Consider the following 17,259-nt stretch of genomic DNA (forward strand, 5'->3'; position numbering starts at 1 on the left):
AAAACTTGTCTTCATCCTACTTTACATTATATATGTTTTTTAAAGTTGTGAGGTTTTTTTTTTTTTTAAGATGGATTGTAAATCTAAATGAGAAAGGAAAAATCATACAGCTTTTGGATAAAAAAAACACAGGAGCATGTCTTCAAAACCCTGTGGTAGGAAAAAACTTCATTAAAAGTTTATAAAAACTAGTAATCATAAAAGGAAAACTATTAAGCTAAAATATATTAAAATAAAGAATATTTATTCATTAAAAATATAAGAAAGTGAAATAGCAGCTGTTAGAATATCTATAAATCATGTATCTGTCAAAGAACTTGTATCCATAGTATATAAAAATTCCTTCAAATCAGTAAGCAAAAGGCAGACAACCCAATTTAAAAAATGAGCAAAATATTTGAACAAGCACTGGACAAAAGTCAGTATCTTAAAAAAAAACGGATGTATTTAGACAGTGTGATTCACATGATATAAAGACTGTTGGTACAAAAGACAATATCTTAATGGCGAATAAGCATATGAAAAGCTTAACGTTATTCTCCATCAGAGAAATGTAAATTAAAACCACTACACATCCAGCAGAATGGATAAAATAAAAAAGATTCACAATGTCAAGTGTTGGTGAGGATGTGACACAAATGGGAACTCTCCTGTTTCTGATGGGAGTGTAAACTGGTTCAGACACTTCACAAAACTGTTTAGCAAAACAACTAAAGCTACACATATACCTACCCTATGACTCTACAAGTCTATTCCTAGCTATATGCCCCAAAGAAAAGAGTGCATGGGTCCACCAAAGTCATGTATAAGAATGTTCAAAGCAGCTTTGTTGATGAAAGCCAAAAACTAGAAACAAGCTAAATGTCAAAAGAAGAAGGAAGAAACGAAGTACAGGCATACCTCATTTTATTGCACTTTGCAGATAACCGCATTTTTTACAGATTGAAAGTTTGTTGCAACCCTGTGTTGAGCAAGTCTATATTGATGCCATTTTTCCAACAGCATTTGCTCACTTTGGGTCTCTGGATCACATTTAGGTAATTCTTGCAACACTTCAGACTTTTTCATTATTATTATATTTGCTATGGTGATCCGTGATCAGTGATCTTTGATGTTACTACTACAACTCACGGAAGGCTCAGATTATGGTTAACATTTTTTAGCAATAAAGTATTTTTAATTAAGGTATGTACATTGTTTTTTAGACACAATGCTATTGCACACTTAACAGACTACAGTATAGTGTAGACATAAATTTTATATGCACTGGGAAACCAAAAAAATTCATGTGACTCACTTTATTGTGATATTCGCTTTACTGTGGTGGTCTGGAACTGAATCTGCAATATCTCCAAGGTATGCCTGTATAGTCATACAATGGATTAGTACACAGCAGTAAAAGAGAATGAAATGATACATGCAACAACATGGATGAACTGCAAAAGTATTATGCTGAGCAAAAGAAACCAGACCAAAAAAAGGTGTATTATATATGATATAATTTATACAAAGTTCAAGAACAGTAAAAACTTATGCATGGTGACACATGTAAGAACAGTAGTTATTTCTGGGAGTAGGAAGAGGCAGGTATTGATGGGAAAGGTTACAAGGAAATCTGGAGAGAAATTTTAATTTTGAGTTATACCTATTTTAATTTGAGTTATACCTACATGACTGTATAGAAATGTAAAAATTCATCAGGCTCTATTAAAGACTTGTGAATTTTATTTTATGCACATATTACATTTCAATAAAGAAAAAGTTATTAATGGAGTGAAAAGCAAAATAATAGAGTGGTGATACATATATATGACAAAAAACTTATATCCAGAATATTAAAGATCTCCAAAAAAGTCAATAAGCAAAACACATACAACCCAATTTTAAAAATGGGCCAAAGATCTGAAAAGGCATTTTACAAAAAAGGATATCCAAATACCCAATAAATAACTGAAAGGTGCTCAACTTCACTGATCAGAGAAATGCAAATTAAAACCATAATGTAGGGCTTCCCTGGTGGCACAGTGGTTAAGAATCTGCCTACCAACGCAGGGGACACTGGTTGGAGCCCTGGTCCAGGAATATCCCACGTGCTGCAGAGCAACTAAGCCCGTGTACCACAACTACTGAGCCTGCGCTCTAGAGCCCGTGCCCCGCAACAAGAGAAGCCACGCAACAAGAAGCCCGCACACCTCAACGATGAGTAGCCCCCGCTCGTCACAACTAGAGAAAACCCACGTGCAACAACGAAGACCCAACGCAGCCAAAAATTAAAATTTTTATTTATTTATTTATTTTTAAAAAACCATAATGTAATGCCACTACACACCAACCAGAACGACAAAAATAAAAAAGAAGGACCATATCAAATACTAGTAAGAATGCATGAAAACTGCAACTCTCATTCACTATTGGACAGAATTCATTCAATTACTTTGAAAAGTAAAGCTAGTAAAGCTAAACATTCCTTATCAACATCCAGGTAGTGGAGATATCCATAATAAGTAAATGTTAACAGCATTTTAAAAAGTAACTATTGCAAAATTAAGGTTAGGCTATCTTTTATTATCTTTCTTAGCTCTAGAACTATGAAATTTTTTTAAATCATGAATTATTTTGAGTGCAGCATTATCACTTGAGTGATAATTGAGTGACTTGAGTGCAGCAATTATCATTGCTGGCCTAAAAAAATCAATTCACCACATTTAATATCTCAATAAATAACTGAGGCCAGAAACTTGAAATGAATAATAGTTTATAAATCTTCTTTTTTCCACAATTACCAACAGACTCAATGCTGTGAGCCCTGCAAGGATATACTAGAGAAAGACCTGGCCAAGCTTCACCTTTTTGCTGAGATTCATGTTCTCCATCTTAGCCTTCAGCAGTTTCATCTTATTCATAGTTATTGAATTTTCAACTATCTGTTTCCCAGAAGGAGAAGGCTCAATTTTCTCATCTTCATCAGTATGCAAATTATACACAGAACCACCACTGCAAAGAAAATAATAATTACTATTGAAATGCACCTTATACCTGCCCAATAACTAAAAATATTTTAAATGCAATATAAACTATAGATGTTGCTAATGATAAAACGATAAATCCATCTTGTCAATGTAAATTCAAGGCAAATGTATTTCAAAAATATATTTCCTATGAGAAAAAAAGTAAATGGGGATAAATATCATGATCTAGCATTACTGAAAATCTAGTACAGCTGAGCTTTTCTGAAGTCAGTATACCATAAGTGAAGATCTTTTATGTTTGGAAATGTAACCAGACAGAATAGCACAGATTTTAAAATGAAAAAAGACACCTTGGTCAAGTCATGACACAAATTATTAAACATGTAAAACATTCCAACTACTGATCAATCACAATAACATTTATTCATAACTTAACATATTTATTATTTGGAGCCCCTTCTCTTTGACTACATAATGCCACAATATAATGCCATAATATAATGGCACTATCACACTATCCTCATATTTATTCTTATATGTCTATCTTTCCCCCTTACTCCCCCATATGTAAGCAAGTTGAAAGCAGATATTAACATTAGGCTTGGGACTTCCCTGATGGCTCAGTGGTTAAGAATCCGCCTGCCAATGCAGGGGACACAGGTTTGATCCCTGATCTGGGAAGATCCCACATGCTGCAGAGCAGATAAGCCTGTGTGCCACAACTACTGAGCCTGCGTGCCACAACTACTGAAGCCCGTGCTCCTAGAGCCCATGCTCCACAACAAGAGAAGCCACCGCAATGAGAAGCCTGCGCACCGCAGTGAAGAGTAGCCCCTGCTCACCGCAACTAGAGAAAGCCCGCAGGCAGCAACGAAGACCTAACACAGCCAAAAATAAATTTAAAAATATATATATTAGGCTTTGTTCATCTTCCTAGTCTTAGCACCTGGCACAATGCTTGGCATACATTTAACAAATGTTTGCTGAACTGAACACAAACATAACTAAAATTTCATTCAGCTTTTTCAGTAATGGGAAAATTAAAATGGTACACAAGCTCAGCATATTTGAAGAATGACTGAAATTTTAAATTGAGCATAAGAAGCATGTGCACTAGTCACCGTGCCCAATTTACTGTATCTATCTATGCTAAAGTAGTATAAGAATTAATATGATTTCCTGTTCTATATGGTTGTAAGAAATGGAAACAATTTAAGATAACCTTAAAGGGCATATTCCATAACATTTCTGAAGGACATACTACCACCACACAAAGGTAAGGTAGAGAGTGGATAGCCCCATTCCTAAACTTTACACGGTGAAACTGGTGACATTCTGAAATCATGGGTTAATTACATTGCACAGCAGCCACAGGTATCAGGAGGAAGAATGGCGGAAATTGGTCTCCATAGCCAATTCAGTCCCTAGTGTTTGACTCGTGACTAACATTTCGATCTATTATAGATGCCTAGTATAATATGAAAATTGACACAATGGACACAACACTAAATTGACACTGCTACCATTTACTGAATGCCTACTCTGCCAGGCACTTTCCGCATATTATTTCTAATCCTCACAAAAACTACATAAGATGATATTATATCCCATTTTATAAATGAGGAACCTGCAGTTGAGAGAGGTTAAATGATTTTGTTCAAGACCAGAGAGCTAGTAAATGGTGCACCTAAGATTCAAATCCTCTGTCTGGTTCCAAAGTCTATTCTTTATACTACTTCCTGTTGCTTCTCCAGGCACCAAACAATAGACCTTACTGCGTCATACTTATGTATCCAAATTAATTAACAGAATTTATAGTATGTGAAGGCTCTCATCCTGAACTTAACTATACCTGAAAAGGAAGGTTGAGGTGAAGATTTCTGCCAGTTCACCCATGGAGTTGGAAGGAATGACTAAAGTATATTCTATTCTTGGTCACCTTGTAATACTTTAACTTCAACTACTTCTCTGTTATGTCCTGTGGCATTTTAAATTTATCCATATCGAATACTAAAAGAGGTTTCTGACTCAACCTTCCTGTCATAAAAAACTGGTCCTTTACTATTTTCCCATAGAGACGTGTGTGTGTGTGTGTGTGTGTGTGTGTGTGTGTGTGTTTGTACGTTAAAAAGTACAATCATGATAAATATTTCATGGGCTGCATTTTAGAGGATAAAAAAACATTTTTAAATTCACCTAATTTGGGGACTTCCCTGGTGGCACAGTGGTTAAGACTGTGCTCCCAATGCAGGGGGCCCAGGTTCAATCACTGGTCAGGGAACTAAATCCCACATGCATGCCACAACTAAGAGTTCGCATGCCGCAACTAAGACTCAGTGCAACCAAATAAATAAATAAATAAATAAATATTAAAAATATATATGTTTACAAAAAATTCACCTAATTTTTTCAAAATACCACATTATTCTGTTTCCTCTCACAAAGCATAGATTCATGAGATCAGTTAGAAGCCAATCCCAATTTTTTTCTAAATGGAAAAATGTAACTAGACCAGGATAACACAGTAATTTATAAACTTAATCCAAGAATATCTTTCTTTATTTTTAAATATTCTAAATATTTTCTTGAATGCTATATTTAACTTTTTCTACATCTTTTAACCTAATAATAGGATTAAAGAATAAGAGATGGGCAAATGTAATATTTTTTCCAACAAGAATATTATTCACCCTGAAGCCAACTCCTTACGTGACTTTCACAGATAAGTTACCATTTAATTAAGTGTTGCAATGCCTCCTTTTATTTCTTCCCACTTAAAAAAGAAGGTAGCACAATTAACTAAAAAGATTTGAGACTAAAAATGATGACTGATATTAGATTTTGTATCAGAATGAATCAAATAATTCTGTTTCTTCTTAGAGCAAGAGTCAGCAAACTATGACCAAGGTCAAATTCAGTCCACCACTTTTTTTTCCTTAATAAATTTATTTATTTTATTTATTTATTTTTGGCTGTGTAGGGTCTTTGTTGCTGCGCACAGGCTTTCTCTAGTTGTAGCAAGCGGGGGCTACTCTTCATTGTGGTGCGCGGGCTTCTCGTTGCGGTGGCTTCTCTTGTTGCAGAGCACGGGCTCTGGGCGTACGCGCTTCAGTAGTTGTGGCTCACGGGCTCAGTAGCTGTGGCTCGTTGGCTCTAGAGCGCAGGCTCAGTAGTTGTGGCGCATGGGCTTAGTTGCTCCACAGCATGTGGAATCTTCCCAGACCAGGGCTCGAACCCGTGTCCCCTGCATTGGCAGGCGGGTTCTTAACCACTGTGCCACCAGGGAAGCCCCCACCACTTATTTTTGATTGGCCCACAAGCTAAGAATGGTTTTTACACTTTTAGATAGTTGAAAAAATCAAAATAATAATATTTCATAATGTGAAAATTATGTGAAATTCACATTTGTGTCCAATAAAGTTTTGCTGGAACACAGCCACACTCACTTGATTACACATTGCATGCACTGCATACTGCTCTTACACTACAATGGCAGAGTTGAATAGATGCAAAAGAAATTGTATGTGGCTCTCTCATTGCTTTGTACTGTGGTTTAGCACACTATAAATCACAGTGGCACAGTCATAATCAACAACACTTTGATTACCATGTGTATCACTGTACAATGACATTTTATTACCAGTATGTACCCAACATGTCAAAATGAAGAGAAGAGTAGACTTCAAATGCTGCAGTTTTAAGACGCAGTAGAGGGCTTGCCTGGTGGCGCAGTGGTTGAGAGTCCGCCTGCCGATGCAGGGGACACGGGTTCGTGCCCCGATACGGGAAGATCCCACATGCCGCGGAGCGGCTGGGCCCGTGAGCCATGGCCGCTGAGCCTGTGCGTCCGGAGCCTGTGCTCCGCAACGGGAGAGGCCACAACAGTGAGGGGCCCGTGTAAAAAAAAAAAAAAAAAAAAGACGCAGTAGAGAGTGGATTATTTTGCTATCAACTAAATAGCAAAATATGATGTTTATTATACAATGACACTATAGCTATGCTAAAGAAAAACTACATATTTGGACATTATCAGACTAAGGACTCATCACAACATTCCCAACCTGCAGGAAAGCAATGGTCAGAAAAAGCAGAAAATTTAAAATGGAACATCTTATCACAGTATAATTTCTTCACAAAAATAAATGAAAATGAGAGTGCAACCAAAAGAAGTTTCCGAGTGGCTTATTTACTAGCCAAACAAGGAAATGTTTACCAATTGTGAATTAATTAAGCCATTTTTGATCACAGCAGTTGAAAAAATGTATCCAAAGAAAATAAACTTGTTTAAAGACTACTTCTTTGGCAAGAACAATTTCTAGAAAAGTTGAAAACACTGGAAGCAACATCAATCGTTAATTAAAAAATTAGGCAAATGATTTGGAGTCATTTTCCTTGGCTTTTGACAAGTCAAGATAAACTAGATACTATTCAGTTGTTTTTGCTTATTCAGGGTATCAAAACCAAATTTGAAGTGACTGAAGAACTAGCCCCCATGTATTGTCTGCATGAAACAACTACATTTAAGAATATTTTCAAAGAAATTTCTAAAACACTAACAGTACAACTTGAAGTAAAATCTACAAGTGGGGGGCTTGCCTCGTGGCGCAGTAGTTGAGAGTCCGCCTGCCGATTCAGGGAATGCAGGTTCGTGCTCCAGTCCAGGAAGATCCCACATGCCACGGAGCGGCTGGGCCCGTGAGCCATGGCCGCTGAGCCTGCGCGTCCGGAGCCTGTGCTCCGCAACGGGAGAGGCCACAACAGTGAGAGGCCCGCGTACCGCAAAAAAAAGAAAAAACAAAAAAAAAATCTACAAGTGATGGAGCAAAAATATGTGTGGAACAGAAAAAACAAGCTTTTTGGACAAATTTACAAAGCTAATGAAATGTAAGGTGTTTAAAACCTATGGTTACTCATTGTGTTATTCATCAGCAGGTAATCCTGCAGTAAATATTTCAATCTATCATGTATTACTGAACTAACAGTGTCAGTGGTAGACTTCATTTGTCTCATGGACTTAACCATTAGTTCAATGGCTTGGCAGTAGCAGCTTTATTGTGATTTTTTTCAGCTCAGGGCTGACACAATTTTTCTGAATGAGAAGAACCACTCACAACCGCTAATATCCAATGCAAAATGCCTTTGGAAATTAGTTTGTGCTGTGTACTTGATAATGTTCCTTAGTGAATTCCACCAGAAATTACAAGGCAAAACAGTACTTACATGAGAAATTTACACTGCAGTAATGTCATACTGACAACTAGCATTACTTGGAATCACATGTAATATCATGCTTTCAAAAGTTAAAAACAAAGTGAGATCTCCATTCCCACACAAATTTGCAGCAGACATACTTTCCAAACTCAAATTACACTCCCAGCAGCATTTTCATACCTCACTGCAAGTTAAAGGAAATCTGTGTATTTCAAAATCTATTTAAATGTGCAATTGAGAAGCTCCACCTATGTTCAATTGGAAGTGACTGATCTGCAACATAATGAAATGCTAAAGGCAAACAGCAAGGGAAGACTCTAACAGAATTCTATAAATGCCTTCCAAGTGATGAATATGCTCAATTAAAATCATATGCTCATGGACTGCTATCATTATTTGGCAAGTACCTATCTGTGTGCAATGAAATTTTCAAAGATAAAGTACATAAAATCTCATTCCAGATCAATATTAACAAATGAACTTTTATAACTGATTCTGCAAATTTGATAGGCAACACTAGCTTTCAACACCTTAACTAAACTGTTACTCCCACACAAAAGAATTCCATTCTTCTCATCAGTAGACCTGAATTACACACACACACACGTGCACACACACACACACACTATTCTTCTTCTATTTTGAATTTTGTCTGTAAAAATTTTGTGAAAATTTGTTTTCTCTTGTTATATAAGTACTTACATGGTATCCTTAGTTTTATCTCTTGGCCTGGAAACCCTAAAATAGTTACTATCTGGCCCTTTACAGAAAAAGTTTGCTGCCCTCTATTGTGGAGTAAGAAAGCCTCTCTTAGAATAGGCAAGATAAGGTATGACCAGAAAAGGTTTTCTGCTCTGCTTCCTCATCCACCCTATCCCTTCTCCAATTCTGGTAAGTGAATAGAAAGGAAAAGAAAAATAAAAAATATCTTAAGAGGAACAATAATAATACAATTTTAACTGAAATCCATAACAACATTTGGATTATGTCTTAAACACAAATAGAAGTTGACTGGGGAAAAACTGGGGTAAAAGGAGTAAATGATGTTTTAAGCAAAGGAAAAAAGATGTACAAAAACATGGCATAATTAAAGAGGCCTGTAAAAATGACGATAACAGGTTTTGAAGGGCATTCCATGCTAAGCTACGGAGCTTAGATTTTCTCCTTTAGGACAGGAGAGCCAAAAGAGGATTTCCTAAGGAAGAAAACCAAAACAACAGCTAGCTAGTACATGGAGAGACTGGTATAAAGAAATTCTACTCATGGTCTAAGTGAGAGACCCTGGATTAAAGCTGCAGCCCTCACTGGTCCCTCTTCTCTACTTTTAGCCCATATGTTTAAGGCATGTTAGCAATGCTAACCAGAGCCTGACACGTAGAGTCAACAGTCAACGCCCATTTGTCACATCTGCTCTCTGGCCCCAAAGAATGAGTATAATCTCTCTTCCACATAACACTCTGAGGTGAGGCAGAATCCTAAAGGAATCCCCAGGATTCCCAATTCCTGGTGCTCACTCCCTGTATACTCTCCTAGCCTTGAGTTTGTGCATGACCTATGACTTGCTTCTATCCAACAGAATATGGCAAAAGTAAAGGGATTTTTAGATGTAATTTAGGCCCCAAATCAGTTGATTTTGAGTTAATCAAAAGAGAAATGAGGGAAGCTTCTACCCAACAGCCAGTAAAAGAACCAGGGCCCTCAGTCATATGACTGTCAGGAAATGAATTATGCCAGCAAAGTGAATGAGCTCAAAAGTAGATTCTCTTCCCCAATCAAGCCTCCAGGTAAGAGTGAAACTTTGCCAACACCTTGACTGCAGCTTTGTGGGAACCTGAGCAGAGCACCTGGCTAAACCGTGCCTAGACTCCCAGCTCATAGAAACTGATTTCCAGACTACAAGTTATTTTTTGTATGAACGGTATTGCAACTAGGTTTTTATGCTGTGGAATTAAATTTAGTTACCCGTAATACCTTTCCTTCCTTTATCTGCCTGTCCTACTCCTCTTTTAAGGTCACTTTTTCTCAGAGGTTGTCCCTAACTCCCCGCCTTTCAGGCAAAATGAAGGCCTTCTTATCTGCTTTTCCAGAGATGTTGATGCCTTTTTATAACAACTGCCAAAATTATATTATAGATACTATTTATAGCAGATTGCATGCTCCATGAAGGGAGGGAATATAATCTTTATAACCTAGTGCCTAGTGTAAAGATTGACTATAAAAGTTCAGTAAATTTTTAGTAAATGTTTTAAAGTGAAAGGAGGTAAAGAATCATAGTAAGGCAGAGGGCACAGAAACTTGAAGGTTACCTTGTCCAATTTACTAAGTGTTCTATTGCCTAGCTAAGTACCTTTAAGTTGTTTCCTTCTGATTTTAGAATATAACAACTCCTCTTCCTCTTTTCTTTTAAGGATTATATGTTTTGTTATTTTTTATTTATTTATTTGGGGGGGGCCTCACTGTGCAGCTTGTGGGATCTTAGTTCCTCGACCAGGGACTGAATCCAGGCCCTTGGCAGTGAGAGTGCGGAGTCCTAACCACTGGACAGCCAGGGAATTTCCCCTCCTCCTTTTATACAGTAGGAAACCAAGACTAGAGAAGTAAAGAGATTTATCCATCTTTAAGCAGCAGAGTTAAATTTTGGAAAAAAAGAGCAACTTTAGGCTTAACCCTTTCTATTATATGCCACGGTTGTATAATAACACACTATTGTAACAAGACTCTATAATCTAGTAAGCATCTTAGACTTTCATAAAGTGACAAAAATAAATATTTTTTACAAAAAATCCTACTCCATAAAGAAATTTCAGTTTTATTTTTATTTTTTTTATTTTTTATTTTTGCTATACGCGGGCCTCTCACTGTTGTGGCCCCTCCCGTTGCAGAGCACAGGCTCCGGATGCGCAGGCTCAGCGGCCATGGCTCACGGGCCCAGCCGCTCCGCGGCACGTGGGATCCTCCCGGACCGGGGCACGAACCCGTGTCCCCTGCATCGGCAGGCGGACTCTCAACCACTGCGCCACCAGGGAAGCCCAGAAATTTCAGTTTTAGAAATTACTCATATCAATCATACGAAGGAAAATTTCAGAATTATATACTTGAGGTGGGGTGGCGGAAAAGGGGAGAATGAATAAAATTTAGTTAGTCTTGTGAATATAATAAGATTATTTTGACAACACAAGGTAAACATAAGGTTTATGGGTGTATCATACAATGTTCTCCTTTTCTAAGTGAGACATGCAAATGAAAATCTATTTACCTTAAAGATTCAGATAATGGTGTTAAAGTGCCATCTCCCCTGTCTACTACACGAAAGAAATTCAATTGATCTCCTTCTCGGTATACCAGAAATGTAACTTGTTTGTTGCAGGAGGTCTTCTCCCAGACCTCATCTCGACTGGAATCCATGTACTCAGCCATCTCCCTAAGTGGATCTTCCATAGGAACGACAAATGGAAAAACTGATAAACAAGCTTTCAATTTATATCAAGTTTAATGCATCTTGGTACACTGTCAGGATATAAGGTGCTGAATTTGAACAACAATCCTATGCATACAATACATATATATTACATTCTTCAAATAAGTTTCTGGTCTTTTCATAGTTAATATAGCATTTTCTATGTTGTATTAATATGAAAGAAATGAAATGATTATGTTGTTATGTACAAAGACAGGGTTTAACCAAATACATGAGGTTTTTCCTGTGTCACTGGAGAGTATATTTGTTGATTGTATGACATAATTATCTATAACTATTTTCACTTTACACCTTCCACTCCCTATATTTTCCAATATTGGTTCCAACAGTCAATAATTAAAAAGCAATGTAAATTCCACTTACTTTAGATTAAAAAAACAAACACACACACAATTGGGGAACATATGTTAGAAATTAGAAGTGAATCCCTTTTTTTCTTTCTGGTTTTATATAAAGGCTGATTCTTCTTAGAATTGTTTCTTAACGTGAAGATAGGTAATTAAAAGTACACGGTAACCCAGAACACAAGGGGGTCCCTTAGTGTGCTAAAACTGCGATGTGTGTAATGATCAGTATGTTGTTCCTTGAAAGCATCCTCCCAGGACCCCACTTGCCCTGGTATGTACCTGTGTGTCTAGTCAGAGCACGTGGCTCTAGTGGCCTGGCACTGTCGTCAGGTTTGAATGACACTGCACAGCCATCAGCTCAACCCACTCTCATCCATAGCAGCCCCAGACAGATTCCGCTCCTGTGGTGGGGACAAGCCTCAAGAGACTGCTAGCTCACAGCCTGAACGTTCTAAATGCCCCTGAACCTCAGATCAGGGAGTCTAAGCAATGGCTGAGGGAAAAAAAGTTCGCTCCCAAAGACGTTTTCATGTCAAGCTGCAGAAACATTTGTTCTTCTTAAAAGACACAACAATTTCTCAGACTCTATAACTTTCATTCAAGTAGCTTACTTAGTAACAGAATAACAGTGCTGAACTGTTATCTGAACCTGTCAAAAAGTTACAGCAATAATAAATATTAAACTCTGAAAGTCATGAGGTAAAAACATTGAAGATGTTCCCATATCCTAAATTCAATTCCATCACTACTAAAACACAAAAACTTCAGAAACATAATAAGATTTACCTTGTTTTACAAAAATAGTTGGATGTTTCGATAGACTCTTTCATAGGCACAAGATGTGTAAGTATTAAAGGACATTTTTTAAACAGGCTCTTGCCAGTTTAAGTTTATGCTACATTTTCCAAATTACATTAATAAGAAACAAAAACTATGCTACCACCATTACTAAAGCCACATGAAAGTCTTGTTTAAACCAAGTGCCTTACTTAGGGAGGCACTGGCATTGAATATGTGTATGCACCTATGTGTATGTATGCACATTCCTTTTCATAATAGAAAAATCATTTAGATTTCATCAGGTATAAAACATTATGTATATAGTTTAGGATAAAATTTAATTTTAGAAAGGAAAGCGTTTTTTTATTTTCTTTTTGGCCACGCCACACAGCTTGCGGGATCTTAGTTCCCTGGCCAGGGATGGAACTTGTGCCTGCTGCAGTCAAAGTGCAGAGTCCTAAATACTGGACCACCAGGGAATTCCCAGGAAAGTATTTTCCATGTTGTTTTGATAATGGTTAATTCAAAAACAAATTTAAAAGCTAAATATTACTGGAGTTCACACAATAAAGATATTTTCTAAACCATAATTTTCAAGTAAGACTAAATATTGGGTTGGCCAAAAAGTTCATTTGGATTTTTCTGTGAAATGAACTTCTTGACCAACCCAATAGCTAAAAAATAAGGTTTCTGAAATACATTATGGAGAATTTCTAGATCTGGGTACAGTTGTTCTTTTTCACAAAGTTTTCAATGATGTAAGGTAGACAACAGCTACATTTTCATTTTAAAAGTTGATTCAATAAAGGCAAAATTATTAAGAACTTAGTCTAAAACATAAAAAAAAGACAAGTTCTAGGTACTGATTCTTCAATTTACAAACAAGGCACAGGAAGTTGTAGGGAAAAAAGTATTACGAAGCTTCAACTACCGAAGGGTAATGATGTCTTCCACTTTCATTTTGTTTTAAGTTAAAAAAATACATGTATTTTTAACTCAGAATCTGTGTACTTATCCTCATAAACATATTTTTAGTCCTAGTAAGAAAAGTAGGTGCCTGATAAAACATTCTGTTTAAAGACAATACTATACACAAATAACAAACTTTGAAAAATATAATACAATGGAATTCACATGTCATTAAATTAGCGTCTTATAACGGCTCAGTAAACACATTAGGGTTCTTCTACTACCCTCAGAATGGCTACTATAAACATCATTTAATGTTACATGGGACGATTTCATAGGTCCAACTAATAGAAAGTCCCTGATATTATGAATCTAGTTAATCAGCTCTAACATTATTATCTTTGTTTTTTTCTAACTTATCCAAAACAGTTCAACAGCCAAAGTAACATATCTCACAAAATCCTCTTGAAATAGCTAGGAAATAGATGGTGATAACCCTATTTTCTAATCAAAATTATGAAGCATGGAGATGAACTCTGACTTGTGGAAGAAGTATAAGCCATGAGTGGAATCAGTACTCAACATTCAATTTTCTGGTTAGTGAAGGATCAAACAAATACAAAGGCCTTCCTCCAAACGAGGCCCACAGAGCAGGACTACTCAGAAATCTAAGCATGCCTCTACTTTGTGGGGATCCATCTGATATACCTGAATCAGGGACAAACGTGAACACTCCCGGTTCTTCCCATGCTTAGAACTTTCTTGTTAATCAAGTCTCTAATCACGTCATCATCTCCAAGGGCTCTTCCACAATTGTTCTCCTACCACCCTACATCCACAGACACTGTCATGCTACCCTATTCCCTCTATAGCACTTACAGCTGCTTGAAGTAACATCAATTCTTCACATGTTTATTGTGGATACTGTGATGAAGCTGGAACTTCTTTTCCCATGAAATACTGCACTGAACATCTAGTAGATGTTCAAAATGTGTTTGCTGAATGTCTCTCTCAGAGACCACCCACATTCTGAAAAAAAGGCTTCAACAGGACTATGATAATATCTATAAAACCCAAATGCATCACAAACCAGGCTAAGAAGTATCTTTGGAATTTCCTACAGCAATCATTACCCCAGGAGTTGAAGACTCAGTGGATTAAAAAAGTAACAAGACCAGTAAAATGAACCTAAACACAATGATAACAACGTAATACTTGTACTACACCATCCCACTGCCCTTCCCTATACTGGTGAGGTTTATATTTAAATCTCTTTGGACTGAATCAGGAATCATGAGATTTTCTGGAATATGAGCTCCTGCCCCTCATTTAGGCTTTAAAAAACAATGCTACGGCTTCCCTGGTGGCACAGTGGTTGAGAATCCACCTGCCGATGCAGGGGACACAGGTTCATGCCCCGGTCTGGGAAGATCCCACATGCCGCAGAGCGGCTGGGCCCGTGAGCCATGGCCGCTGACGCTGCGCGTCCGGAGCCTGCGCTCCGCAACGGGAGAGGCCACAACAGTGAGAGGTCCGCGTACCGCAAAAAAACAAAACAAAACAAAACAAAAAACAATGCTGAAGGACCTACTATATAGCACAGGGAACTATACTCAATATTTTGTAATAACCTATAAGGGAAAAGAATCTGAAATAAATATATATATTCATATATATGAATAACTGAATCACTTTGCTGTAAATCTGAAACTAACACAACATTGTAAATCAACTATACTTCAATAAAAATAAAATAAAATCTTAAAAAATAAAATAAAAAAAGAACAATGCTGAGAGAAACAACGAGGTTCTTCTAAGACCTAATAGCAGAAAGAGAACCTGAATAAAACCTGAGGTTATAAAAACACCACCTGGCTTGAAGATTATTATTGTCAAATTGCTTTAATATACATAATTTTAACATATGCCTACCTCTTCTAGTATTTATAGGTCCACCACGCATAGCCAAAACCAGCTTCAAGGTACAACCTTCTGAAATGCTGTGGATAATTAACATAAAAATAAACCACAATCATCAAAATACATTCAGTGTTAAATATACACATAATTATGTGCTGGTTTATCATAGTGCCTACTCTCTAAAAGATAAAAAAAAAGATACAGCAATGTGCATAAATATAAAATGTTAACTTATTTACTTGCATAAATAATGAAAACATGAAGTTCTCATAAGCCTTAAATATGACATTAATAAAAGTATGAAAAGGACCTCTGTGGTTTAGCCTCTTCATTTCACATGTCAGGCCCTAAGAAGAAAAGAAGCTTGTTCAAGACCCAAAGTGTTAGAAATATCAGATCTATTTAATAAAATAAAACAATAGAAGAATAACAAATCTACAAGATTTCCCAACTCCCAGTGTACTCCCAGCTATTCCACATGGCCTCTGACCCTTTTTTTTAAGGAAAGAATGAAGAACTATGTGAGAGAAGGGAGAAAGACAAAAGGTCTGATGGTGTATCTACAATCACTGATGCACACAGTGTCACTTAGTATCGCATTAGGAGGGCCTAAGAAAAATGAAAGACTTGGTGAAGAGCAATACTCTCTTACCCAGTACTCTTGTGAAAATGGAAAGAAAAGGAAGGTAGCCAGATGGGAATGAGTCAATATTCAAAGAAAGGAGCAAAGAAGGCAAGATAAGAAGAGGAAGTCTGAAACGGCAAGGGTAAGTAGCTTGGCGTGAATAATAATAAAACAAAGAATCAGAGGACAAAGATCAGGTAGCACGGTACTGAGCCAACACATCTTAAAGTTAAGGATTTACACTAAAATGTAGGGATAAAAACTATTCAGAAGAAGAAGAGACATGATTCAAGGATTCAGAAGAAAAACACTGGTATATGGAGTCATAATTCTGAGCGTCTATAAGATATCTGATATGCAGTTACACTCACTTGTAATCATTCAAGCAATAATCATCTTCAAGTTCCATGTTATTCCAAATTAAGTGCTGCTGACAGATGGGAATACCTTAGGGGAAGGTTATAAAAAAATTGGTTAAAAATTCAATAGTATCTTGGAAAGAGTATGATACAAATCAATTTTATCAAAGAAATAATAATAAATTAAACACAATTCTAAATTGAATGTGAGATGCTTAACTAAACTATACAGAATCATAGGTAAAAGGCGTGGCTAAAAGTAGATATGATCCAATCTACTCACTAGAAAAGAAGAGTATGTTTCAGTAACTCTCTGGCCTTGAAACAAAGTATAAAATTAGGCAGCCCTTTAAAAAGATACCTTGAAATAAGCCCTGAAGAGTTTAAGATCTAACACCTAGAAGACAGTTCTCAATACTGCAAAGTACAGCCTTCATTCAGTTATATTCAGCATTAAAAGTGTATTATGAGTGGAGGGTGAGCAAAATGGATGAAAGGGGTTAAAAATATATGAACTCCCAGCTATAAAATAAGCAAGTCATGGGGATATAATATACAACATGGAGACTATAGTTAATAATATTGTGTTGTATATCTGAAAGTTGCTAAAAGAGTACATCTTAAAAGTTTTCATCATAAGAAAACAAAATTTTGTAACTAT

At 36.6% G+C, this 17,259-nt stretch overlaps 1 protein-coding gene across 1 annotated transcript in view; it reads right to left on the minus strand.

Annotated features, from left to right (window-relative positions):
• The window catches only part of ZFAND4 (zinc finger AN1-type containing 4), a 79,423-nt gene that overhangs the window by 22,646 nt on the left and 39,518 nt on the right, over positions 1 to 17,259 (minus strand). Inside the window, 4 exon segments of the mRNA XM_060120087.1 lie at positions 2,847 to 2,996; positions 11,385 to 11,638; positions 15,627 to 15,694; positions 16,611 to 16,686. Of these exon segments, the coding sequence (XP_059976070.1) occupies positions 2,847 to 2,996; positions 11,385 to 11,638; positions 15,627 to 15,694; positions 16,611 to 16,686 (548 nt within the window).

The sequence above is a fragment of the Mesoplodon densirostris genome, chromosome 1, assembly GCF_025265405.1.
Source record: "Mesoplodon densirostris isolate mMesDen1 chromosome 1, mMesDen1 primary haplotype, whole genome shotgun sequence".
NCBI lineage: Eukaryota > Metazoa > Chordata > Mammalia > Artiodactyla > Ziphiidae > Mesoplodon > Mesoplodon densirostris.